The sequence below is a fragment of the Cupressus sempervirens genome, chromosome 1 (assembly GCF_028749045.1).
Source record: "Cupressus sempervirens isolate cs-2001-9-10 chromosome 1, ASM2874904v1, whole genome shotgun sequence".
NCBI classification, from domain to species: domain Eukaryota; kingdom Viridiplantae; phylum Streptophyta; class Pinopsida; order Cupressales; family Cupressaceae; genus Cupressus; species Cupressus sempervirens.
Window position 1 is genome coordinate 866,120,020 of NC_143118.1, and position 27,876 is coordinate 866,147,895.

At 37.3% G+C, this 27,876-nt stretch overlaps 1 protein-coding gene across 1 annotated transcript in view; it reads right to left on the reverse strand.

The window, feature by feature from the left end:
- Positions 1–1,095: 1,095 nt before the first annotated feature.
- The window catches only part of DDI1 (ubiquitin family protein), a 73,993-nt gene continuing 47,212 nt past the window's right edge, over positions 1,096–27,876 (reverse strand). The window contains exons 9-16 of the mRNA XM_089792066.1: positions 25,501–25,562; positions 24,440–24,533; positions 3,503–3,595; positions 3,329–3,398; positions 3,038–3,105; positions 1,827–1,881; positions 1,639–1,664; positions 1,096–1,451 (exon numbers count right to left, since the gene is read on the reverse strand). Coding sequence (XP_089648192.1) covers positions 1,323–1,451; positions 1,639–1,664; positions 1,827–1,881; positions 3,038–3,105; positions 3,329–3,398; positions 3,503–3,595; positions 24,440–24,533; positions 25,501–25,562 — 597 coding nt within the window. The 3' untranslated portion in view covers positions 1,096–1,322. The remainder of the gene's footprint in view (positions 1,452–1,638; positions 1,665–1,826; positions 1,882–3,037; positions 3,106–3,328; positions 3,399–3,502; positions 3,596–24,439; positions 24,534–25,500; positions 25,563–27,876) is intronic.

Here is a 27,876-nt window from a genome sequence, read left to right on the forward strand (position 1 = left end):
TGGTTGATCTTTTATAAAGATTGATCCCCTTGTATTTTGTAACACTTTTGATCTATTATTTTCTCTCGAATATATTTTCATCTTTGAGAGTCACTCTTCTCTCCTTTGCTTCTCTCTTCCTTGTAACAAGTTATTTGCTTGCAGGTAATCTTTGTGGATTCTGTGAAGTTGGGTTTTGCATCGTGTGTACACCAACTCCCACAATAATATCTTATTCTAGGGTCAAATGGGAAGGTGAGACAATGGCTCCAGCTCTGACTATTGGATGTTAGAATAGAGTCACCAGATACGTCCCATCGTAATTCAAGCCAAAGACTGGTAGCATGCTCATGACACATCTACTCTATCAGCTCAACTCTCTGTGCACATTATGTGAGTACTCTCCAGTTAGCTGCATGATACTTCCAGAATTATTACCAGGAAAGAAGTATGTAATTAGATTAATTGTACTTTGTGTATTAAAATGGTAATGCAATTCTTTCATTTTCATAGAAATGAATTTAGATGTATGTATCAAGTAATTAATTCTTGTTAAAGATAGATTTAGCGTAGTAATTACTTTGACTTGTATTCTTTCTTTAAAAAAATTGCTATATACATTGTTGTTCATTCCAATGCCAAGCACAAACTAGTCAGTTTAACTTAAACATTTAGTACGCTTAGTAAACTTTGCTATTGATTTTTATCTTGTTACACAAAACTCACATCAATAATAGGCACTGAAATTTATATGTCAAGTATTTCCATGCCAAAGAACTAGTATGTGCAGGATGAAATCCATCCATTCTTTGGCTAATTCCAATAAAACAGAAGCCGCAGCACAGCGGTTTCTTAGTTTCAGTCCACTAACTCTTGTGAAACAGGAATGATTTTAACAAAATATTTTATTGTAGAACCCAGGGTGTAAAACTGATTTATAAATTTAAATTTAATTTGCCCTTTTTACTAATTCAAATTTACTGTCCCAAATACAATTAAACAAAAAATTTAAAACTTTTCGCCTTTGGGTATTTATGTTCACCTGCCATCCCAATAATGCTGTATGCAGACAAGTATTAACATAAAAACATAACGTGCAAATGTCACACTGTCATATGATGAATAAAATATCTTTTGAAAATTAATAGAGCAGCAAAAAGAATGCATTTGGCAATCAAGATAACAGCACTTGCAGAGTAAATAAATAAATGTATAGAGTACAATAAAACCACCATCATAAAATCTGATCTCCTTACGGAAAATATGACTTAATCATGAAACTGTGGATTTTTTTTAAGTCGGAATAATTATCTCTTCAAACCACAAAAGACTCGAGTTTCTCATCAGCCACCAAACAAGTAACCAGCAGCTTGTTCTTCATTATCATTGAAAAGATTTAGTGCCTGAATAACAGTTGCACGGTCAAACCCAAGTTCCATGAGCTTGATAATCTTTGATTCTTGATTGGATCCCTGAAATTATTGACCATACATTTTAATCCAAACGTTTGTATGAATCCATCCCATAAAGTGTTTTCTACCAAAATAGAAACAATGCTACAACAAAATGCTGCAGGTGCTACTGAAACCAGCAACAAAATATTCTATGTGCTAATATAACCTTAAAGAATATATAACAATAAATATGTTGCTTTCTTGCCTGTGTAGGGTTAGCTTGTGAAGGACCTGCCAAAATTTAAGACAGAAACTCAAAAAAGCAAAGATCAGGGACAAGAAAAACGAAATGATAACAAATGTCACACATCACAACATAAGGACCACATAAAGACAATTTTTTTAATTGATTAAGAATTTCTAGTTTACTTTCTTGAAATTATTTATGCTTACCAGTAGAAGGTAAAGGTGTACTTGAACTTCCAGCTTTTCTAGCAGAACCTAACTCCTGTGGATGGAAGGAAATATGAGCAGAAATATTCAGTTTATTCTTTGTTCTTCCAATCTTAAAATTTCTTAGAAACAAAGCCGATCACACACGCAAAGAGGAGGTAAGGGAGGGGCAAGGGGTTGGAGGGTCATGTTATCTGTAACAATAGAGGCACAAATAATATGCACGCATGTCATAATGTAAAAACAATCAAAGCACAAATCATCTAGAGGAAAACTTTAAAGAACAATTAAAAACTTTACAGAAAATATTTCTAGAGGAAAACATTGCCTATTCGTTTCTGGTTAAATTGGATAGAAACTTTTGTCCTTGAGCGAGCTACCTTCCTCATATTTATTTCCCTGAAGATTACTCACATGAAATATTAAACAAAATCTTCTATATAGCTTATGCAGATAAGCTGAGACAGATTCGAACCTCAGGATAGTAGCACACTAAAAATCAAGCAGTAACAACTCTGAACAAGATTTGTCTTCACATTATATAGAAATATTATGAATTCCACTAGAGTAATATGCATATACAGGTATTCCTATAATTCACAAAAAATGCAGTGAACTTCGACCTTTTGAAGTGCATAACTTGATGAAAAGGAAACCAGAAGACCAATCTAAGTACATTGCAATAATTGGGATTTTCCTGTAGGGAGATTAAAGATAACCTCTGAGCTATGTTTGTGCATATTTATTCATATTTGGAAAAGAAATTAAGTATTGCAAGAAGCATTCGCCAAAAATGAGTTCCTTTGGGGTGTACAAAGTTCGGTCACGATGCATACTCTCAAAAAAACTTTGAAAAAGTTGAGTTTCAAGCTATTCAAATAACTATTCAGATCAAGATGGCTCCATTAGAAAATTATCCTTCTTATTGCTAGTCATTAACCAATGGCCTGAAGAAGTAACTGAGTCATTCTAATGGACATTCAATTTAACAAATGCATCGTCTGATAGTAAAGCAAAGCCCTTTTTAAAATCAATATTAGTAACTTCAAAAAATGTTATTACTCCTAAAAACACAAGAACAGAATGATGGAGGGCTCAATATAAAAAATCTGTAACTTCTTGTTTATAATTCAGTTTTCATTTCCACAAAAATAAGTATAAAAGAAAACATCCATGTGAGAATATTATACAAATAATCCATTTAAACTCACAGCTGAAGCAGATGCCCCTTGATTTGCAAATTTCTCTTCGTCAAAAAACTGGCCTGGGATATCTTTCTCTGCAACATAGATTTTAAATAAATATCCAGATTATAGATCTTAATTCAGGAACATTAAAACAATTTTTCATGCATTCCGGTTCAAAAATTTATGAAGTACAAGAAAATCATTGGACCAAATTAGTGCATCTCATTAAACTTCCCTTAAACACAAAATACTTGTTTGCAACCACAATTTGCATTCCAAATTATGTGACAACACAAAAAGGATGCAGACTTTTACCTTGCAAAAATGGTACAGCTACTTCCCCTCCACCAACACGTAGAACATTTTCCTTCAAGTCAATTTCACACTGAACGACAAAAATAATTTGAATAAATGATCAGAATCTAGAAATGAAAAGAAACCACGAACATAAATATGCAAAAAGTGGCTAACTAATGGAAACTCAGATACCTGATGTTTCCGAAGCATATCAAGTCCAAAGATAAACTCCAAATCAGGAGAATCTAGCACCGTGAATGTACAAGGGTAATATATTGTCCCTATCTGCTCAGGAGTAAAATAGAGATTAATAATTGCTATATGAAAAAAATTTAATTTTAATAAATGTAGACTTATTCATATTAAAATTGAAGGTGAAAAAACATGATCTTCATGATGAAACCGTTCATGTGACTGGACATCATAAACATGTTATAAATCAGTAATAAGTGATAAAGTAAAACATCATCCTGTGACGGAAGCTCTGTAGTAAATAATTTCTTCAATAATAAAGTTTGTTACAAAAATGAAAACCAAAAGTTGTATGCTGAAATAAATTTCTTCATTCCTGTGCATGTCAATTTAAAAAGAATAATAATGCTGATGAAAAAGTTTGAAGCTCCATCTCTCTATCAAAAAAAAAGTTGTCTGGTAAAGTGGATTACATAACATATCCCATAAAACACTTCAATGGTGAAAAATGACATGAGGGAATTAGTTTCCAATTGAAGGTGCCCAGGTGACTACCCTCGAATTTCAGGAATGTGGGACTCTTTCAGGACATGTTCCATGACATCCTTGAAGGATAGGAAGGGCCTGGGGGCATCTGCTCCTACTTGAAAGTGTCTATAATTACATTCTGGGGGCACTTTCCAGCATCCTCAGTTGGGTCTCTTCCAACACAACAGAGAGACAAAAGAATAAAGCTATATTACTGGGTGCTGTATTGTCATGGATGGGTTGACCAGTATTGCATGTAATTCACAGAAAGACATTACTGTTGCACTTTTTTTTTATTGTTGTCAAAAAAAGAAATTTTTCCTTTCCAATATACACCACCTATTCACAATGGTAAAGAGGATACAGCACAGATAGCTGTAGAAACCGTATTCCAGATTATCGATTTATGATACTACAAGTGCATTTTTTTGAATCCCATCTTGTGTATTTGCACAAAACAAAATACTACAGACAAGGGGGAGATTGATGATATCTCATGTTAATAAAAGCTGCTAAAATGATGCAAACAATTATCTAAAGTCGTCACACTGCTCAGTTATTCACAATTCTAACCAATAATCCATGGAGATGCATCACCCACAAAAACAAATCCCCATGTTTCCAGAACAAGGATGTTTCCAAGATGTGGGGACTTGAGGAAAATGTTCCCTCGTCATCCCACCACTTCTGCCACCAACCTCAGGAGGTTTCTAACAATTCCCCCTCAAAAAGGGAACATGTTCAAAACGTCCTCAAGATACCCAAGGGACTCCCAAGAATCTCTCAGCCATCCTAAGAACTTCCAAGCATCCCCCACTGCAAGAAAATGAAGAAGTCACTATTTTAAAAAAAACAATCAAAGTGTTTGCAATCTATGTTCCACAAACCCAAACCATAATGGTCTATGGGCCCCACCCAAACTCTAAACACTCAAAAAACACTTATAAATACGAATCTAAACCTCATATCCCAAACCACTCTTCAATTTAAGAAATAGCAAGAAAAAAATAAATTGTGAAATTGGCATGAACAATGAAGGTGCGCATGGTATTGAAGACCAATGATTTGATGGATCTACCTAGGAGAACACCCCAGATAAAAACTATCAATTTAAACACGTTTGCTTCCCTTTATGATAGGTTTCTATTATTGATGTATGGGCATCCTAGGTGTAAGAGCAATCTTGCATCACCCAAAAATATTTCCTTTTTGTTTCTTGAATAACGGTTGTCTCGGTGCAGAGTTGTTTCTAGAGGCTTGCTACTTAGTAAGTTAGTTATACGAGCTCGGAATGTCCTAATTTCAGAGGTGGATGTTCATCTTGGATATATCAGTCTGCCAGTTCAGGCTCAGTGCCATATCATGAGTATTCGTGAAATTATTGTGAATTTTTGGGGTGCAATTTTGGTATAAAAACTTCAGGCTCAATGTTGAAGGCCTCAGACCCCCTAGATGGGCTCCGAAATGGGGTAGACTTGAGCTAGCCCAAGTAGGGCACTGTAGATCAGAAGTTGAGGATTATGGAATGGGGTTATAATAGCCAATTGGAGCGACGGTTCAAAAGTTATGGCCTTTTGAAGTTACGCCGGCAAAAAATTTCAAAATAAGTGTCAAAGGTGTATCAAGCCGACTCTATATGTTATTTTTAGGTTAGTCGGTCTCAAGGGTTAGGGTTTTGTTGTGAGGTTTTAACACCATTGCCCCAAAAATTTTGGGGACCCCCTTTTTCGGGCAAGCCTTGGCAATTTTCGCGAATTTTTGAAATTTTTTCAATTGCCTTAGCAATTTTTCTGGAGTGGTCCAAAGGTTTTCAATTTGAAAATTTTACATCTTGGACACCTTCGGGCCAAGAGGGATTTTATTTGGTTTATTTTTCACCCGGTGCAAAACTTGATTTTCCCGAACATGTAATTTTATCTTTAGGCCAAACAAATTTCAAAAACAACTTTTTTGTATGGTTAGAACAATATTTGGCAAGGTAAATTTGCAAATTTTGGATTCGGATTTTGAAATTTTGATATAATTGTATAAACTTAGACATTTTCAAAATAATATTTTAGATTTAATTGTTTTGGAAAATCTTGAATTTTTGGTGAAAAGGGAAATCTTTTGATAGTGAAATTGAAATTGGAAAATCGATTTTGACTGCCAAAGACGATTTATTTTGGTTAAAATTTGAAATGGTATTGCAAAATTAAAATTGGATTAAGTTGCAAAGTCTCATTAAATTGGTTGAAATATTGCCTAGAAGATTTTTTAAAATGTTAAGAGAAGTTAGTAAATTGGAATTGAAAATTGATTTTGGCTTGCTAAATTCTATTTTAATGATATTTTAATTGCTAAAACGTTTTTAAATGAAAATTTTGACATCTCCTAGGCTTTCCTTGTTTTACTTTGCAATTTTTGATCAAAACTGGAAATTAAATGGGCTAATTTCACACTGAGCTAAGTAATTTTAATGTGGCATTTAAATCTGGGCCATTAATAAAGGAGTTAATTTAATTTTGTTTTCCTCCAGGGCAAGTCGGCCCACTTGGAGAGGCAAGAAAATTTGGTATAAGAGGGGCTCTCCCACTCTTGTTTCCTCATTCCTTCTTCCTCCTCCCTTGGTAGCGATTTTCTTCTAGAGGAGCAACTTGCAGATTTGGGCGATTTTTGGGCAGATTTTCCTCGCTTTGCGGCATTTTTCTTCTTCCATCTTGGACGAATTTCTGCCCTAGGTCAAATTTTGGAGCAGATATGAATTTTTTCTTGCTTGGGCAATTTTGTTGAGGTCTGATTTTCTTTCCAAAGGTTGCGATTTCAACTTCCAAATTTGGGCGACTTTGTTTGGTGGAGAGGCTATGTGATCCAAGGTCCGATTTATGGCATGGTGTGGGCAATTTCAAGGAGGTCAAAATTCTAATTTTTGCTAGGGCATCATTATTTGCGAGGATTGAATTTTCTAAGATCTGATCTTAATTTGGTAATGGAGTGTGGATCTCGGTTTGATATTGTTACTAAGTCCATTTTGTTATGAAGGGAAGAGAGTGTTGGCCAACATCGGCAAACAAGTGGTCGAAAAAGTATTTAATATTCCCCAATATAAAAGCATGACAGTGGTAATGATGGATTAGGCGGCCAAGTTATTTCAGAATAATCAAGAGGCTTACTTCATTCACCAAAAACAAAATTATTACATGAAGGCAAGAAGGGAGTCACCAGCTCATCAAGGCTCACCACATCAAATTTCAAACCGGAGTACGGTGATATTATTGTGCTTCTCAACGAATCATGGGCTTAGCTAAAGGTATGCAATTCGAAAACTAGATGTACTTTTTTATTGATGAAACTGAGAATGAAAAGAGAAGATTTGATTGGGCTAGGATTAAAAGCGAAAATTTAGAGTTGCAACTTAGGGCAGTGCAAAATCAAAAGCAATTCTATATGGGGTCCTATTTTTTCTATTTGATTGCAAGACTATATGAAAATCTTGGATTTGAGGCCTTAGGAGTGATTGGCAATGGGCCGGGGCAATGTTTGGTGCATGAGTGCTATCCACAGCTTCATTTGCACAACTCCAAAGATTATAAAATGTTTTATGACGCCTTTGCCATGAAGACGGTAAGGATATTGCAAGGGACACTTGTTAAGAGGCTCTCAACGGAAGCAAAAATAAAAGTTAAGAAGTATGGGAGTTGGTTCATCCAATTTCCGCAATTCACATATATTAGAGTAGTAGGAAGTACAGTCTGTCCCAAGAGATTTCCAAGGTACCCATCCGACAAGGTAGTTTTGATGGAGTTGGCTAGGCAACTTGAGCATTATGACAAGATGATGAAGCTTAAAGGTGAGACAGGGATTACCTTCTCATTTGGAATAGGCAATGATACTTGCCACAATCCTGTCGCCTTTGCAACTGCGAAGAAAGAGCTAGAATGGTATCATCTAGGATGGTATAGGGCAAGACAAGGATTTGATCCTAATGGTCTTATCAAGGCATCTCATGGAAATACATTTAAACATGTTCCTACTATAGAAGATTTTTGGGCCAATGCACAGGATGACTTTTCATGTGAGGAAGCTAGCGTTCTCAAGGTTGTCAATGAGCATGATGAGGGCAATCAGATGGAGAGGCCTTGATATTCCCAATCAATTGGAAGATGATGAAAATGTGCTAAGAGGTGATTATGATACAATGGATGGAACGGAGTTGAGTCCAATGGATTAGGATGATCATCAGGATCCTTAGAGGCAATTACAAGGATAGTTGATCTACACACCGAATCATGGTACAATGGGAAGTTAAGGAAACTACAAAGTCAGAAGGTACGCCTTACTTATGAGAAGATGAAATCGGAAGAAGGTCCAACAGAGTCAATCGGACAGAAAGGTGAGGGCAGTAGCCAACAACAAAGAGTAGTTAAGAGCAAGAAGAGAAGTTTAGAGGTTGAGAAAAATAACGAACATCAGAAGCCTCCAACAAAGAAACAAAATGCAGCACCATCAAGGGACAACATAATTGAGGCTAGAGGCCAAGAGGATAATACAAGTTGACAAGGGGCCGCGGTAGACGTGAGCTCTGATTCAGAATCAAGTGGTTATAGTGACAACACCGAGTACTCTCCTCTCTCGGAGAACCAATATGGAGATGATATGGCAGTCACTAGTGAAGAAGAGGATACGCTAACTGATATTGAAGAAATAAACCAAGCGCTCGAGGCCATTGGTGATGCTTTACTAGTCGAACCCGAATCCAAATTTGGGGAGATACACTACACCGCTATGGTTAAGGAAAATGCTTATGCCAAGAAGCGAGGTGGTGACTGTCCGAACAATTGAAGATATCCAAAGGTTAATGGAAAAGGGTGATAGTGAGAACCAAAGACAAATTGCAAAAACAACGGTGAAGGTAATCAGGAGCGATCATGATGGTCACCAAAGAGTTCAGATTGCTATACCAAAGGTTAGCAAGGTAATGGATGAGATTGTAGCTCAGGAATATGAGATCGTTGAGCATAACTTTGAAAGAGTCACAAATGACATTGAATGTGAGGAGATCCAGGAAGGCATGGTTTCAATTAAAGAAAGGTTGAGGAAGGCAAACAAAAAGATTGTAAAGTTGGAGGCCGAAAACAGATATTGGAGAGATTGCCAACCTATCCAACAGTTGCATCAGGCAGCCCTTCCTCAAGACAATGGGAGCAACACAGAAGAGATATCGGCTCAATTGTACGAAGTCAAGGATTGCATCCACGATACAATCCAAGATGGGCGAAATTTTTTGCCTTTATCTCAACATTCTAGTCATTAGTGGCTATTGGAGAAAAATTCAAAACATTTGAAGGTGAGTGGAAGGATTTCCTTCCAGTCAAGGACTTAGCCATTCCCAGGCTACAGGCATTTATCGAGCTATTGGAGAAATATTTGGAAAGGGCCAAGTTGGTAGATGGAGGAGGAATGAGTATGGTGGAGTCTTGGTTTGTTGCCTTGACTATTAGATTGAGAATACTTGAAGAGATACGGAATGAGATTGCTCAGCACAGCCCAAGTGTTGACACTTCCATTTCAACCATGATAAGCGATGTTGGGGTTGCGCTTGCTTTTGAAGATATTAGAGAGGGGGACATCAATGAGACAGAATTTGGATCAAGATTGGATGAGTTGGGGAAGGTTGCCATCAAGAAGAAACATTTAGGCAACCTTGCCTCCCTCAATCCCTTTATCGGATATGCGAAAGAATGAGAAGGATCACGAGAAAACATTGCAAGCAGAAAGCAAAATGATGAATTCAGCTGAGCTCAAGATGAAGCACACACTTTGTCCTCCCGTGAAGGAAGTCAACGACATGCTAGCAAAGTTCATCACTTTGGCTAAAAAGATGAAAAAAAAAGGTAGAACTATATTAGAAGATCATTTGATGCAAGCCCAAGTGGCAAATTCTCCTTTTTGGGTAGGATAGGTGTCTAATTCTAATTGGCTACCATTTTAGTGCCTTCTCATTGGTTGCCACTTTTCCTTTTTTTCATTGGTCCATTGATGAGATGGCATCTTCTCATTGGCTGATGGGGTGGCAACCTTAATTAGGGTTTCTAGGATCCAATTTGGATCGTTGATTTTGCCTCTTAATCTTAGTTGTAATTTTGGCCTCTATATAAGGCCATTTGCTCTCATTTGTAAAGGGTTGAAGAAAATTGTTGCTTAAGATAATACCAAAATTGCTTCTCTTTATCATTGTTGTGACTTGCATGGTGATTAAGAACATTTGGTGTTATTGCATGGTTTCTACTTCCAATAGTTAGGATTAAATTTCATTGAAGTTGTTAAAGTAGATTTTATTTCAAGAAGTTGTTGAGTAAGAGTAGATGGATAGTTGCATGGTGATATTAGTGGATGTTTGATAGGGATCTATAAACTAGGCCACTAGCATCCTAGTGGCTTGTTAGGAAGCCTTGCATGGTAAATTAGTCTTTTCCCTTGAATCCTTGCATTTATGGAGGTAGAGCCGCTGGTTAGCTTTCATCAGATTTGATCCCCGTCCATTTGCTAATCTTTCCATCCATAGGAGTAGGAGTAGAGCAGCAGGTAGTTTAGTAGTTGGAGTTCAATCGAGAGAGAAGTTAGGAGAAACATCATTAGCAGACACACCCCCCATCATCACCACCATCAACATCATCCAGTACTCATACAAAACCATCATCATCACCATCACATCAAAGTCCAAGTTATCTTTGAATGAACAACGTAAGGCCACCTATGTGATTATTAGCAAATCACATTGATATAACTGAGTTAGCATCCACAAGTGTAAGGAACATTGGAGTTTTTCTCATGTATTCATGAGTATTTACTTTTCAAAAGAGGGATTGAGTATTTGATATTCCGTATCAAGTATTCAATCGCTATATGTTATGTAGTGGTACAAAACTGACATCAACAGATTTGATGTCTAGAAACTTCCCGAACGATGTAAAAATGTCTATATAAGGAATGCCCATACATTATCTAGGACAACTCTCAGTGATAGTTTCCAACTCAGTGTTGCAAATTATTGTAAGACACCCATGTGGGCTTGCATATTGTATTTCAAAATTCTGTAATTCCGCATTTGCGACAATAATAAGAACATATTTTGTTCTCACAAATTGTTGTTATTTCTTTGTTTGTGTTATATACTTGTGGTATTAAGGGGAGTACCCTTCATCAAGTGGTATCAGAGCAGCAGTTCCTAAGTGTATAAAGTTAAAAACAAATCACCGACTGTGAGGCAGTTGCACTAGGACCGCGGTTTGGGCTAAGTGTGTAAACAAATCGCCAATTGTGAGACAGGTTTGCACGAAGAGAGCGTGGTGGGAGTCATTAGTGTTACACCATAGGGTTTTAGAGCCCTCTGAAGACCAATGCCAGCATTGGAAGAACAAATCCGCAGAGGAATAAATCTTGCCGTTCTAAACCCAAAAGAAGAAAGACTTTTTAAGGCCATCTCCAAGATTGGAAAAAGACCCAAGGTTGAGGTTCCCACATTTTCGAGAAATATTGGATCAATAAATTGGAGGAATACTTCAGTATGAAGATATTGAGGATCCTGATAGGATCAAATTTGCGAAGGCGAAACTGAAGGGTCGTGTGAAGATCTAGTGGCAAGAGATTCAGTTGGAGCGAAATAGAAGAGGTAAGAACAAAATCACCGGATGGGATCGAATAATAGCTAAATTGGAGCAACAATTCATTCCCGTGGATTATGAGCTTGATTTTCTAAGGAAAATGCAAAAGATGAAGCAGGTGGAAAGATTTGTTTAGGAGTATACCAAAGAGTTCTACCCGAGTTCTCACTAGAACCGACCATGCAGAAGCTGATATAGAAAAAGTCACCTGTTATCTTAATGGGTTGAGGCCAAGCATTCAGGAGGAGTTGAGTCTGGTCCAAATGAATAGTATTGAAGAGGCATATCAGTTTGCCCTAAGAGTTGAGGAAAAGTTGACCAAGAAGTTTGATAGCAAGAATAGTGAAAGAGATCGCGGTGGAAGATCTGGCGGACAGTCTTATGAAGGTCAAAATGATGATCAAAAGAACAAGGATAAGGCAAGCACTAGTAGTCAGAACCAGAGGGGAAACAATTCCAATCATTTCCACGATCAAAACAATAGAGATCACGAAGGGAGAGGAAGAAGGCAAGGATCTGGAAGAGGAGGTTTCCATGGAAAATGTTTTCACTACGGAGAAGGGCATAGAGCATTTGAATGTTCCCAGCACCAAGGAAGGACAGATCGGAGAACAGAAGGCCAAGCCAGAGTTGCACATGTTGATGAAGATGCCAAATCATCACATTTGAAGATGCTGAAAGAGAAGTCCTAGTTAACAGAAGAATCTTGCTGAGTGGTGAGAATGAACCTGATCCAAGGAGTTTGTTTCGCACAAGGAGCAAATGTGAAGATAAGTATTGTGATGTGATCATTGATGGTGAAAGTATTGACACTTTGGTGTCAAAAAAGATGCTCATGAAGTACTGACAATTTGGTGTCAAAAAAGATGGTCACAAAGTTAAAGCTCAAGAGGTAGAAAACCCTGCGCCCATACCGCATTGCTTGGGTGCAAGATGACCACAAGATCATGGTCAATGAACAATGCCTAGTGAAGTTCAAGATTGGAAGCTACCAGGATGAGGTGTTTTGTGATGTCATACCTATGGACATATATCATATGTTGTTGGGTACATTGTGGCAATTCGACAAGCATGTTGTACATGATGGGCATGCAAATACCTACACACTGACAAAGGATTGGGTGAAATATAAGCTGAAGCCATTGAATGATGCAAATGAATAAGTATGTAGTGATGTTAGAGTACGCTTTGCTGATGGAAAGAAGTCCCTAGAGGGTATGAGGCGTGAGCATATGTATTTCGCTATAATTCCAAAAGATGGTAAAGAAGAAGTAGAGGTGCCTGCAGAAGTTACAAATTTGTTGCAAGAGTTTCCAATTATTGTATCAAATAATGTCCCTGATGGATTACCACTAGTGAGGAAGATCGGTCACCAGATGGACTTAATTCTAGGAGCCAATTCACCAAACAAGGCAAAGCACAGAATAACATCAGCAGAAAGTAAGGAGCTAAACAGACAAGTGCATGAGTTGTCGCAAAAGGGGTTGATTCAAGAGAGTCTAAGTCCATGTATTGTACCAACAGTATTAGCACCAAAGAATAATGGAGAATGGAGGATGTGCACAGATTCATGGACTATTAACAAGATCAAAATCAAGCACAGGTTTCTATCACCGCGGATGGATGATATTATGGACTATTTGAGCAGAGTTGTATATTTCACAAAGATAGATCTGAAGAGTAGGTATCATCAAAATCACATCAAAGAAGGGGATGAGTGGAAGACTGCCTTCAAGACAAGGGGAGGATTGTACAAATGGTTAGTCATGCCTTTTGCGTTAACCAATACCTCGAGCACTTTCATGTGACTCATGAATGAGGTATTGAAGGAGTTTTTGGGTAAGTTTGTCATTGTTTACCTACATGATATTTTGATCTTTAGCAAGACATTGAAGGAGTATTTGGTTCATATTCTAAGATGTTTAAAAAGTTATGGGAAGAAAAGTTGTTGATAAATCTAAAGAAGTGTAGTTTTGTGAAAGATTTGGTGTATCTGGGATTTGTAGTTTCAGCAAAGGTCTAAAAATGGAACCTGAGAATGGAAGGCTATCCTTGAATGGAAGGCTATGTGACTGAGGTAAGATCTTTCCATGGACTAGCTAGTTTTTATAGAAAGATTATCAGAGGTTTTAGCAGTATTTGTGGACTCTTGATTGAAACAAGAAGAGGGAATAGGAAAGAATTTAAGTGGACTGTAGGAGCAGGTAAGAGTTTTAGTCTACAGAACAACCTGTTTTAGCACTTCTAGATTTTAATAAGGTGTTTCAAATAGGCTGTGATGCTAGTTGTACTACAATAGGAGCTTTTTTGAGCCAAGTAGGTAGACTTGTTGCTTATTTCAGTAAGAAATTGAATAATGTCAAAAAAACTTATGTTTATGATCAGGAATTTTATGCTACAGTTATGGCATTGAAAAAGTCGAGACAATATCTTCTTCCTAAGCAGTAATGTTTGTATATCGATCATCAAACTTTGCAAATTCGAATAGTCAAGGAAAATTGAACCAAGGGCATTTGAAATGGGTTTTTGTAGAGTTATACATTTGTTTTGAAACACAAGATTGGGAAGTCTAGCAAAGTTGCAGGTGCTCTTAGTAGAAGACACCTTTTGCTGACAAAGGTGCAGATTGAGGTGGTTGGGTTCAAGGAAATCAAGAATTTATACCCAAAGGATCCTGATGTTGGTGAAGCTTGGAAGGCTTGTATAGAACCTATTACACTTGACAAAACGAAATGGCTAAGTTTCATAATCCAAGACGATATTTTGTTCAAAGGAAGCCAATTGTGCATTACATGAAGTTCTATGAGAAAGAATCTCATCAAGGAGAAGCATAATGGAGGACTGGCTAGACACTTTGGTAGAGATTAAACCATTGCTTTGGTTGCTGAGAATTATTACTGGCCGCAGTTGCAGCAAGATGTGAAAAAGTTTCTACAAAGTTACAGAGTATGTCAAATGGAAAAAGGGGGGAAGCAGAATACTAGGTTGTATCAACCATTACCTATACCAAAGAAGTTGTGGGGAGGGTGTCAGCATGGATTTCGTTCTTGTTTTACCAAGAACCCAACGAGGTCATGATTCAATATTTGTGGTGGCTAACCAATTTTCAAAGATGGCACATTTCATTCCCTGCAAGAAGACTAGAGATGTTGTTCATGTGGCAGAGTTGTTTTTCTCCGATTGCCATAGAATTGTAGGGGATCAGCTCACCGAGTTGAATCACCAACAGTCGTGCATAGCACTACTTTCTGGGTAATATCCCTTTCTTAGTAGCTATGCCAGTCGTGGTCTTGTTTGATAGGTCTCGTTGAGAATAGTGGGGGGCGGTCGACTCAATGTTGGCACCACCTCCTCCTAGTCTTATCCATTCGAAGCATCCACTCCACATTTCGGATTACTGGAGAAGTGGTGAGACTACATGGTCTACCAAAGAGCATAGTTTTCAAACCGAGATACCAAGTTTGTTGGGTATTTCTAGTGTACATTGTGGAAGAAGTTGAAGACAGATTTGATGGACAATTAGAAGTTGTGAATTGGAGTTTGGGATATTTGCTAAGATGCTTGGTTGGAGATAAACCAACGTGCTTGGACCTAATTTTACCACAAGTAGAATTTGCATACAATAATGTTGTCAATAAGAGTACTTGTAAATCGCCATTCCATATTGTATATGGGAGCAGTCCTAGAAATGGTTTTGAATTGAGGCAGTTGGATAAAGGAGAAATAAGTAAAGCTGAAGCAGAAGATTTTGTTGAACATTTGAAGAACATCCATGAGGTGAGGAAGCACATTATTAAGATGAATACACAGTACAAGGCTAAGGTAGATGTAAAAAGGAGGTATAAGGAATTTCAGATTGGAGATGAAGTCATGATTCTTTGAGAAAGGAGTGTTTTCAAGTGGGTACATATAATAAGCTGAAAATGAAGAAGTTTGGACCGTGCAAGATAGTGAAAAGGCATGATTCTCAAAATGCCTATAAAGTAGATATGACTGTTGAACTGAATATTTCACCAATATTTAACATTTCAGATCTAACAAAATATCATGAAGGAGTTAATGGAGATGAAGTTGCAAAAGCACAATGGAGTATTCCAACAGCTAGTTCGACTACAAAGGAGATTGAGGAAATATTGGGCAGTCCTATTGGCAAAAGTACAAGGAACAAAACTTATGAAGAGTAACTGGTCAAATGGAAAGGGAGACCAGTAGAAGATTCATCGTTGCTCGCAAGGGAGGAGGTTAACCATCTTGGTTTCCTCTGAACACCTGAGACATGACGAGGCCACTTCTCAAATTACTCCGGGTGTCTGATGCAGGAGCATCCTAGATGTAAGGGCAATCTTGCATCACCCAAAAATATTTCTTTTTTGTATCTTGAATAAAGGTTGTCTTAGTGTAGAGTTGTTGTTTTCGGAGGCTTGCTACTTAGTCATACGAGCTCAGAATGTCCTAATTTCAAAGGTGGATGTTCATCTTGGATATATCAACCTCAGTGTTATATCATGAGTATTCGTGAAGTTATTGCGGATTTTTGGTGTGCTGGTATAAAAACCTGCAAGCTCAATGTTGAAGGTCTTAGAAGCCCCGAATGAGCTCCGAAATGGGGTTGATAGGAGCTTTAAGCAGGTTGGGTTCTGTAAATCAGAAACTTAAAATTTTGGAATGGGGTTATAATAGCCAGTTGGAGCAACGGTTCAAAAGTTATGACCTTCCGAAGATGGGCCGACCAAAATTTCCAAAATAAATGTAAAAGGTGTATCAGGCCAGCTCTATATGTTATTTAGGGTTAGTCGGTCTCAAGGGTTAGGGTTTGATGTCTAGAAACTTCCCAGACGGTATAAAAATACCTATATAAGGAATGCATGTATTTTGTCTAAGACAACTATATGTCGTAGATTATTGTAAGGAAGGCACCCATGTGGGCTTGCATATTGCATTTCAAAATTCTATAATTCCGCATTTGCAGTGATAATAACAAGCCCATATTTTGTTCTCGCAAATTGTTGTTATTTGTTTGTTTGTGTTATGTGTTTGTGGTATTAAGGGGAGCACCTCTCATCAATTATTATCAAATTGGTGATTCCAATAATTAGTATTTTGAATTTTGAATTTTTGGACATAGACAAAAGATACACTAAGATTCCATGAATAGCTATTTAAATGGAGTTCAACCACTAAAAGATATTGTAACGAAGCTGCTCGATAAGCATAATCAGCAATGGGATATTTTATTCCTATGTTCCCCAGTGTTTATGGGTTGAGGATGGGAAGATGGCAGGGGGCACATTTGAAGACAGAAGACAAAGAACAACTTCTAGGGGATGCCAAGGGGACTTCAATATGTATGTGTGTGTGTGTGTGCGATTTTCTATATATATATACAAAAAGAGGGAAAAAAAAAAGGACATATCATGTCCCCGCCATCCTAGACAATATCACTTCCTCATTCAAGACCTAAAGCTATACAATTAAAGTTTCAATTAAAGATTTAAACTTATTATTATACAGAACAAGCATACAAGAGCCAATTATAGAGTTGAAACCAAATATATGGATGACTCACCATCAATCCATGAAGATGTATATGGAACTCAGAAAGTAATTATGATGTCACTACAGGTCATTATCAGAGACAACTATGATATCAAGAAAAAATGTTGAAAAATATGATATACCTTCTTTATTCATATGCTAACAAATATTCTATATATATATATATATACAAACAATAAAAGAACATGGCAAGTAATCAAGGAAACAATTGAAATGGAATAATGTAGAGGCTATGATGGTGATAATATCATCACAGAGACCACTTCATGCACATCAGGAAGCAAACAGATCTAAGACCGATATGAATGGCCATTTAATAAGCATGGGAATACTTATCAATAACCAAAAAATAGGATGATTGGTATTGTTAAGGAAACAAAGAAATTGACAAGACAGAAATCTTATGAGCATCACCTTATTGAAGGATGGAAATTGTTATTGCTTTTCTTCTAATGAGATTATTCACTGCCTACGAAAGCTAAAGGATATTGAACTCAATATAAGAAATAGCAACTGAAAGAGTTTACGGATTAATGGTTGAAGAATATCTAATTAGTCAACTAATCTATGAATAGCCATGACTATCATTAACAGAAACGTGGAGGACAATGACTATAACAAAAATTATCAATGTATGCAAGTGCTGATAGAGTATATTATGGAGAAGACCCAATATCAGGTAACTCACTTAGAGAACAGAACTATACGGAAGAGATGAGTGGTAACTGAAGGTATCTTTTTGTTCTTGTAGTAGCCAATGGTCATAATGAATGAATAATCTGGTGAATATGTTAGTCAATGATAATTATGTCACCGATTACTATATCGGCTTAGCCATTCAGCATAGTGTAAAATAAAAAAGAAAGATTAATCAGTTCAGCAAACACTAATTGGAAGAAAATGATTTAAAAAAACCAAACATTATGAAGAACAGATCAAAGAGGCACAATAAGTAAACAGCAATACTGTTTGAAGCAATGAGATTTTTAGAGGTTACCAATGCTATTAAGACAAATGCAACTTAAATAAAGACCGCAGAATGATTATTAATTATGAAATGGTGTCCTCTAAACCGATTAATATTAGTCATGAAGAGGAGCAACTAGGGGAGAGACACATCCCTCGTTATTAAAAAATGCAGCCGTTCAGTTTTCCAAGATATATAATATATTGGGAATTGACTCCATTCTCTCAGGATCATTGAAAAGTAAAAAAAGACCAGACCAAGGTAATAAGAAAAGACTTTTAACAGTTCATATTTATAATCTACAACCTCTTGTATGAGAATTCTTAATGTGTTTGGGATTTAATATTTGTGACTGCTCATTACTGAATTAAATGCATTTATTTGATTCTTGCATCTGACTTCTTATATCACTCATAAATGTTCACACTGTAGAAGTTGTGAAAACCAATTTCACAAATCGCCAAGAACACCTGCATGCAAATAACTTGTGCTGAAGAGAAACTAAAGAAGGAAAAAGCAGAGCTTGGAAAAACTCAATGGTGTGAGAGCAAAAATGTATTCCAAGATTATGAAAAAGAAATTACAAGAGTTCAACCTTAAAGGTGAACGAAACCCTAAAGAGAAATAAAACTAGGTTGCGCAATATAATTAATATAAAATATTAATTATATGCACCTAAGAGATAGCTTAAGTAACAAGAGTAATAAACAACTTAATTAATTAAATCAAGATGATCTAATTAATAAGCGTAAAAGAATAATTACTCTAATACCCCCCCCTTAAGCGAAGCTCAGGAGGTAAGCTAACCTAGCAAAGCTATGAAAGTAGGAAAATGGGTCCCGGCAACAAGGTCTGATCAGGTACCCAAAACAAGGAAATCTCTAATAAACCGGAGACAAAGGAGAAAACCCAGTGGGAAAAACTCCTCTCCAAAAAGAGATGAAAAAAAAACCAAAAGAAATGGCTCAAGAGACTCTCTCAAAACCATAAGTACAACCAGCCCCCTCATGAAAGAGAGAAGAGACATCAAAGCCCCCCTAGAATGATGGAGCAATTGTAGAAATGAACGGACCAATGGAACTCCAATGCGGAAGAAACAAGGGCACAGAACAAGGAAACCCCTGAATAACTGGAAGGCCTAATTGATGCCCAAAGGAGAAAACATGAGGATCCTAAAAGGGAATCCCCAATGCAAGTGTGCTGACACTGTCATGAAGGAGGAGATGAATGTCCTCTGTAGAATTTTCAACAAGTGCACCTAGAGACTCGATGAATGGAGTTAGAGGTTCAAGCAGAGCTGAAGAAGAATCCTGCTGAAGAGAAAAAACCTCAACTAGATGTGGTGTGGTAGTCAAAACAAGATCTCGGGAACAATACAAAGGTTCAAGTGTCCTGACTGCACCACATGATGCTCTCGTGAAAGAGAAGCGTTGTGCTCCGACAGTGGAGATGGTGGACCAAAGTGCGAGAAGGTGTAGAGACAAGTGGTAAGATCAACTGTCCTTGAAGCAATAAGGCCTCTTGTTGCACTATCCCGAATGAAGACTGAATCTGCAATAAACTCAACTGTCTTCCCTAATCCACTGCGTGTAATCTGAGAAATCGAGAGAAGGTTTGCAGACAGAGATGGAACATACAATACATCATTGAATGTGCCACCCTGAATGCCAACTGAACCTTTCCCGCAGACAGTTAGGGCAGTGTTGTTCCCCATGAGAATATGAGGAATGGAAGAAGCCTCAATAGTGGAGAAGACCCCTTGAGAAGATGCCATATGGTGAGAAGCACCTGAATCCAGTATCCAAGGGACTTGGGAAGGGGATGCAATGGATGCCCATAATGCATGACCATGTCCAAAATCCGGTGTAGATGTTGAAGAGGTGGAAGAAGACTGAAAGGCAGACCCCTGTGAGGTAGAAGAGGATGGAGAGGAAACAGTGCTCTTCTGAAGAAGAGCTTGCAAATCTGCAATCTATTTCTCATAGCCATCAAATCTCTTCTGAAAACAATGTGACTCATCATGAGGTCCCTTTTGACAATAGGAACAAGTGGGAGTCTGAGTCTTCTTTTTCTCCTTCTTAGAAGAAGATGATGAACCAGTAGAGTGCTGAGAAGAGGAATCTGATATCTGCTTCGGCTTCTATGTATCCTAAGGTGACTTGGCAAGCAATGCCTGTGAGTGAGCTTGGACTGCTCACGAGTTAACCTGTCACAGAATGTCTCAAAAGAGTGCATAACATGTTGTGCACCTAGAGCATCCATAGTGGAATAGAAGGTAGAAGTGAAAATCTGATAAGGACCTCGAAGCTTTGAGAGTATCAGAAAGATACACTCATCATCTGACTTTGTCATTCCAACAACTTGTAAAATAGATCGAAGAGACTTGAATTTCATCAAGAAGTCCTCAATGTTGTTGAATGATTCAGGAACCAAGGAGGTGAACTCTGCATCTATCTATAGAACCCTAAACTGATTCATTGTGCCAAACAAGATGGACAACTTGTTCCACATAGCTCTGGGTGTATTCAAACCATCCAGGTGGAACTGTAACCCATCTGAAATATTCATTGCAATGAGGCCCATTGCCTCATCCATCTTATTGCGCTACATAAGAACCTCATAAGGCCTTTGTAGAACTGGCTGAGCCGCATCGAGGCATGACCATAACCCGTTTTCCATAAGCAATCTGGTCATCTATCCTTTCCAAGTATGGTAGTTGTGAGGTGTAAGGCAGGCGACATAAGAGTCCACCATTGAGAGAAGATGGAAGTAGAAGGGTCGATTATGAAGTAAATGACAGAAAAGAAAATGCTCCCCTCATAACGTATAAATATATCCCTCGAAAACCAAAGAAACAACTACTGAAAGCACAAAAATTGAGAAGAAAACCTGGACGCCAGTTATAGGGAAGGAGGAAATAAAAGCCTCAACTTCAATGCAAAAAATAGGAGTTCAAACGGCCACATAACAAAATGAAAACTACATCATTGTCTCCGGCTTGAAACTAACTTTCTGGCGCTTCTTTTTTTCGATCGAAAAAAGGACCTCTGTATGCTCAAGTTATGGCCAAAAAATGAACTGCTCCTCCAAAAATTGAGCTCACTAGAAAAAATTTGACGGCCGTATGGCCATCAACAACCTATCGCTGAGAAAAAAACTGGCGATCGGAAAGATGTCAACAACCGAAAAGGTGATGTCAGCTCACTGGAAAATGACGTCAACAGGAGCAGAAGTCGCCGGTCAAAATGATGACGTCGACGGCCTAAAAATAATGTCACTTGATGGAAAAGTGACGTCAGCTCGCCGGTATCCTGCGCCACCGGCAGCGATGGTCGTCGGGCGGTGCTGCACCGACAGAGGTAGCGGGAGGGCGCAAGCCGCACCGCAACGTTGCGTCGGCTACGGCTGAGCACCAGCCGAGCACGAGCGGCACTCTGACGGTGGCAGGGTGGCGCCGAGGTGGCTGATGGACAGAGCGGCCCAAAAACAAACTGTTTTTTTTTTTTTTTGAAATTCACATCCATACGACCCTCAAAGAGACCCAAAAAAAATTCCAAAAGCTACAGTATCCAAAAATCGCAAATTTTATATGATTTTTTACTGTACCGGGCCTTCTGAGCGCGATGGCAGCGTCCGTTTTTGCCCAAAGTGAGCCGAAAAAACGCGCGTCCTCTCGATTGAAGAAAAAACCTCAAAAAAGCTGGGGTTTATGTCTCTAAATTGTAACTTCAAAATCTCCAAACCAGGAAGCAGCAGGGACGCTCTGATACCATGTAGAAATTGTGAAAACCAACTTCATAGATCGCTAAGAACACATGCATGCAAATAACCTGTGCTAAAGAGAAACCAGAGAAGGAAAATGCAGAGCTTGGAAAATCTCAAAGGTGTGAGACCAAAAATGTATTCCAAGATTATGAAAAAGAAATTACAAGAGTTCAACCTTAAAGGTGAACGAAACCCTAAAGGGAAATAAAACTAGGTCGCACAACATAATTAATATAAAATATTAATTATATGCACCTAAGAGATAGCTTAAGTAACTAGAGTAATAAACAACTTAATTAATTAAACCAAGATGATCTAATTAATAAGCGTAAATGAATAATTACTCTTAACACATACTACATACATATAGTGGCATATTTCTGAGATAAAATATATTTTTGTTTATTGTTTAGATATATTGTTGATTCATTATCTATGACTTGGTTTAATATATGAATATACGAAATATGTGACTTGTGTATTTATATCTCTGACTGCTGTAACCAGCCATGGTGATTGAAATGACAATTAGGAGAATGGTGATGGTCACCTTCTAAGCATGCCACCTCATGGTAGTGATAGAGTCCCCATGGGGCCAAAGTGGGATAATGTGGACTGCCTTTGGGCTTAGGAAGGATATACTTTCGGGACACTCTTTTGTGAATGCTCCTTGCAATCCCTTGAATGGTAAATGGGTGTTCATTCATTATAGACATGTTAAGGGTGGTGACGAGTTAGGGGTGGTGAGATGGAGGAGAACGGAGATAGGGCCCAACACTAGGTACACCACCTCATATGTATGGCACAAGCCACATGAGGCCAAGAGGGATGGTATATCCGCTCTTGGGCCTAGGGTAGGGGGCTTTGGGGACAACTCATTAAGTCAGCCTACCTTATCCCTTCTAGGGTTGGATCACATAAAAGTTAGATCTAGCAATCTATTGATTTGATCTACATCTCACATATATGCATATTTCTAAATAAAGGAAACCTAACTACAACATGACGATTATAAATGGACCCTAAATGCGCTGCAGGATTTCAAGTTATGGAATTACACAATTGAAGAAACCCTATACATGGTAAACCCTAACACTAATCTTGTGCAATTGTGATTTTAGAACAAATTCAAGGACTAATTAGGGAGGGGACATGACGGGAGATAAACTTCTACGAGCTAGTGGGCAGCAGCAATATTTCAAATATGTTAAAATAATGCTGGATGATGTCTGCAGAAGTCTGGCAAACCACGTTCAAAAGAAAATTCTTTTTCTGCATATCTCACATAATACCACGCTGCATCAGACCATAGCCAATGCACCTTTAACCTCTTTTTAACTGAATAATAACTAACTAATACCACATCAAAAAATTTGAAGTTTGAGACTTTTCCGAACAATAAAATCAGAAATCCAATTTTTTTCTGTTCCTATTAACCATTATATTGTTAGCCATGAATCTGAATCATGATATATTTACGGCTGTTACTATAATGTTGCTGTTGTCACTGCTCTGATGAGCTATTTTACTGTTGTAATAGTTTCTGGATTCGATTGAGCGAAAATTATTTATATCAAACATTTCGGATCACACTACATGACCCATCATCAGGATGCAATATATAAATCTAATAATTTTAATTTTACTTTTGTTATACTGTTGCCATGATATATTTAGCGTTCCTGATATAAAACTGTCATGTTGTACTGCTTCCCTAATGCTGCCATGATAGATTTAACAGTACTTTTAATATTATGAAAATTAAACATTAATATTTAATAATAATCATCTTCCTGTTGGGTACATCTACCCATCCTTAGGACAGTTGAAGGACATATGGCTGTGCTCAACTGCCTTGTGGATGGCGCATTGCTAATGGGGCAACATGTTTCAAATGTGTTTTGAAGATTTTAATATTTGGGAGAGGACCAGGGTGCATACCCTGCAATCCGTCATACCAAAACAGCATTGGTAATGGGGATGGGGATGGGGATGGGGATGCGGATAGGGATGGGAATAGGGACAGGACTGAAATGGGAATGGAGATTGGGATGGAGATTGGGATGGGGATGGGGATGGGGATGGGGATGGGGATAGAGACAGGACTGGGATGGGAATGGGGGTTTGGGGGCTGGGTAAGCATCCCCATGAAACACAATTTATATCAATAATGAGAATCAAATTGGAAGTATGCACTATGTCTCTAGCCTAAGTCTGCAATTGATTATTAAGATAAAAAAGGAAACTTCAAATCTAGAATAGGAAAAATACCGTGTCTCTAGCCTAGGTCTGCAATTGGGATAAAAAGAAAACTTCAAAGCTAAAATAAGACAAATATAGGAAACTGAAGACTTCTAAAATATGAAAAACCTTATAATGGAAAGAAAGCAAATGAAGATAGATATGGTAATATCTGTAGGTAAATCCTTTAATTTTTCAATAAGAAAATTAACAGTTGATGAAAATGTAGGCATTTACCTTAATTGGTGCAACGTGTATTCTCCCCACTATTGGTGATTGACCAACACCACGAGCAATTCCAGTATACCGCTTATCCAAAAGCCGTAACAATCTGTTGGAACAGTAAAAGCCATCAATAGTGAGAATCTATCTACAAGGTAGATAATTCCAATTATTCCAATTATAAACATGTACCTGCTCTACAAAATATCTTTGTAAAAGAGAACAAATTGTAACTCATTCAACATGTACAAAGCACAACTATATTAAGAAAAATTAAAGAGTCCAGAATTTTCAGCGGCAAACCATAAGATTTGCCTAAACCAAAATTAGTAATTACAAATTAGCACTTTTGGTACAGATATTTAACCCATGATTCTATTACCAAATGCCAAATTTGTGGAATACAAACTTCAGCAGCAGACAAGCTCCATGAGGTAAAAGACCACAAAGACTCAAACTCAAACGTCTTTGAAGACCATAAAGATGACATCTGCATAAGAACAACTGGTGATAGAGAAAGCCAACTAAGAAGGACAGATTGTCATTCTCAAATGGGTTGAAACTGTCATCAAGCATCCAGAAATCTCCCGTGACAGAAAACCAGTTGCACAATGCAGACAGTAGAAATTATGCAACCAACTGGATATACATGTAAGATCTATATAATCCATTTTACTGTTGTGCTAGCTGCATAAATTACATCAATATTTAGATGATGGCAAAGTAGTGATATTTATCATTACTCACTGGCCAGTCAAGAAAGCATTTCTTGGTCCCTATTAAGAACCTAGATGAAAGGCTTTTAAAAACATTTCAAGAAACTTTTGAGTGCTAAAGTACTTAATAACCATCTGGGAAGGGACTATATGTGAAAGAATGGTCCACAAAGCAGTCTTTCGTTAGAAGATAAAAATATTCATTACAAATGAATACTTTATCCTTGTGAATATTAAACTTAATTATCCATCATAAAAAGGACATAATGCGACAACTAGCATTCCATGAATACCAAAGCAGCTTCTATTAAATTGATTGTTCATCCTTGGAACTACAGCACTCAGTATTATGAGGCATACCCACATCGCTCAGCACAACTCTTAGATATTATGGTCATCTGGGCACCACTGTCTACAAATGCCTACAAATAAACAAGAAGGTAGTCATGCTTCAAGAGATTAACCTTATGTTGATGCACAAGCTATGAAATTAAAGACAAAATAAAAAATTGCTGATTTCACCAATATAAGCAAGCTCAAAATTTAATTCATGTGTATTTCATTTTAATTATCTAGCAAGTCTATCATCTGGAATGAGCTCAAATGGTAAGTCCATTGGGCTTGCATTACAGAATCTGATGTTAAACTGAGTAAGATACCACATCCAATTTAGTGTGCAGCACGCCTCAACAAACAAGGTCAAGTGCAAGCTTCAGATGACATTGACAAAATAGAGACTCTGGATGGGGCATATAAGATGAAGGTACACTCCAACTTGGGTAAACAGGGGGCAAAACTCTTGCCAGAAAGAAAAAAGAAAAATCCCTCCTCTATCATCAGCACAATAATCATCACATAGCTGTGTACCTTCCCACCACCACTATAAAGGGTGTATGTCCAGAGACAAACTAGAATGAGGCATTAATTCCAAGAGTTTTTCTAATGGAGTCCTTTCAACTAAGTAATAAAAGAAGAAAAGAAAAGGCACCTAATCTTGGAATATCGAATTCCATCAATTTCTAGAATAGCAAAGCTTGAGGACAGATTTGTTAAATACGTAAATCCCTTACATTCATTTTTTTAATAACCGATTACATGCACTTTTATCAAATCATGCTAACAGAATTGGAAGTATCTAAGTGTACAGTTACCTTAAATGCATTTATCTAAGAAAATACCAAGGATATCAATTTGAAGTTATATTATTTACTTGAGAGTTATTTTAACATTGTTAGAATAACTTTGTTGTATCTACATTGTTTAAACTTTTATTTGTGTTTTCTTCTATAATTATTGTTTGATTAACTATTTAATTATTGAAGTTTGTATCTTTACTCAACTTGTGCCCATCAAACTTTCTGCTATAATTAACAAATTAAAAAAATCCCAAATTAACTAATCAAAATATTCTCCTTCTTAGAGCCAAGGCATCCACGCCGTCAAAATCACCTGTGGTGGCCTTCGTTGGTTGGTAGCTCGCAGGCCTCATGCCTCACTAGGTTGCCTCGCAGGTCTGAACCCTCAATATATATATATATATATATATTCTCCTTCTTGACTCGTAAACTTTTTTTAAAAATAATTTAAATTTAAAATTTAAAATTTATATGCCTTTCATTTCATGTGTGTGTTTTTACATGTCATGTTTAATATTAAATATTAATATGTAAATTGTTGTCAATTTTAAGGCCAAATGTAAGAGTTTATGTTAAGATGCTCATGACATTACACTTCCCTTGCTTCATTGTAAAATGTCTCTCAATGTTAGTCTAGTGGCTAAATTATAACCCTTTTACAATCTGACATTCCTTTTTGGTCCCTTACTTTCGTATGCTCTCCACAGCTCATTTCAAGCCTATTTTTGGCTCTAGCACATCCAAACTATCATCAAATGCTCACGATATGACTGATCCTACCTCTTGGGATTCTTAGATCTACAACTATCTTTTTCTGGTCCTTTTCTGGGTGGACTAGGGCACCTAGAACCATAGACCTGGTGGATTAGGGTGCAAAGTGCCATAGTCCTTCCAAAAGGGGCCCAAAATCAAACCTATGTGAGCATTGATTGATGTGACCATTGGAAGTCAGCCTAAATTAAGAAAATACCTTGTGAAGCCTATATAAAACTATCATTTCTAATTCATTTTCTTCTCAGCTATCGTTAGTTAAAAGTTATATTATTGAGCAAATATCTTCAAACTTGAGAATTATGGAGCAGCAAGCTACAACAAGCTACATGCAAGTGCTTTTTCATGATTGATCTTATTACTCTTGTCATGTCATCTTATTGCATCAACACTTGATGGACTTGTCTAAAGAGCATTGCATCACCACCATTATCATCCTAATGTTTTATCATTTCAATTCTGATTTAGCATCTTCCCTGACAGTGGTAAGCTAGCTTTTTCATCATAATAGATATAGTGGAGGTGTAAACACCAACACAAGTCTTGACCTTAGCAAGCCCCTATAAAACACAACATTTTTTCTTCTTCTATGTGTGTAAGATACAAATCCGACAGTAGAAAGTTGTGGAATAGTGCAGAGTAGAATTAGATGCACAGTTCAAACTTTTGAACAAGTGAAAACCCCTAGACTAATACGGCCAATTCTATAACACTTTTGTCTGAATTTCAAAGAGACAGATCTTCAGAGCCTTCAGAACCAGAATCTGAAACCTTCAATTGAGAAAAGCACCCTCAAGATTACCAGTTGCCCAGCTCCATTCTCTGACAC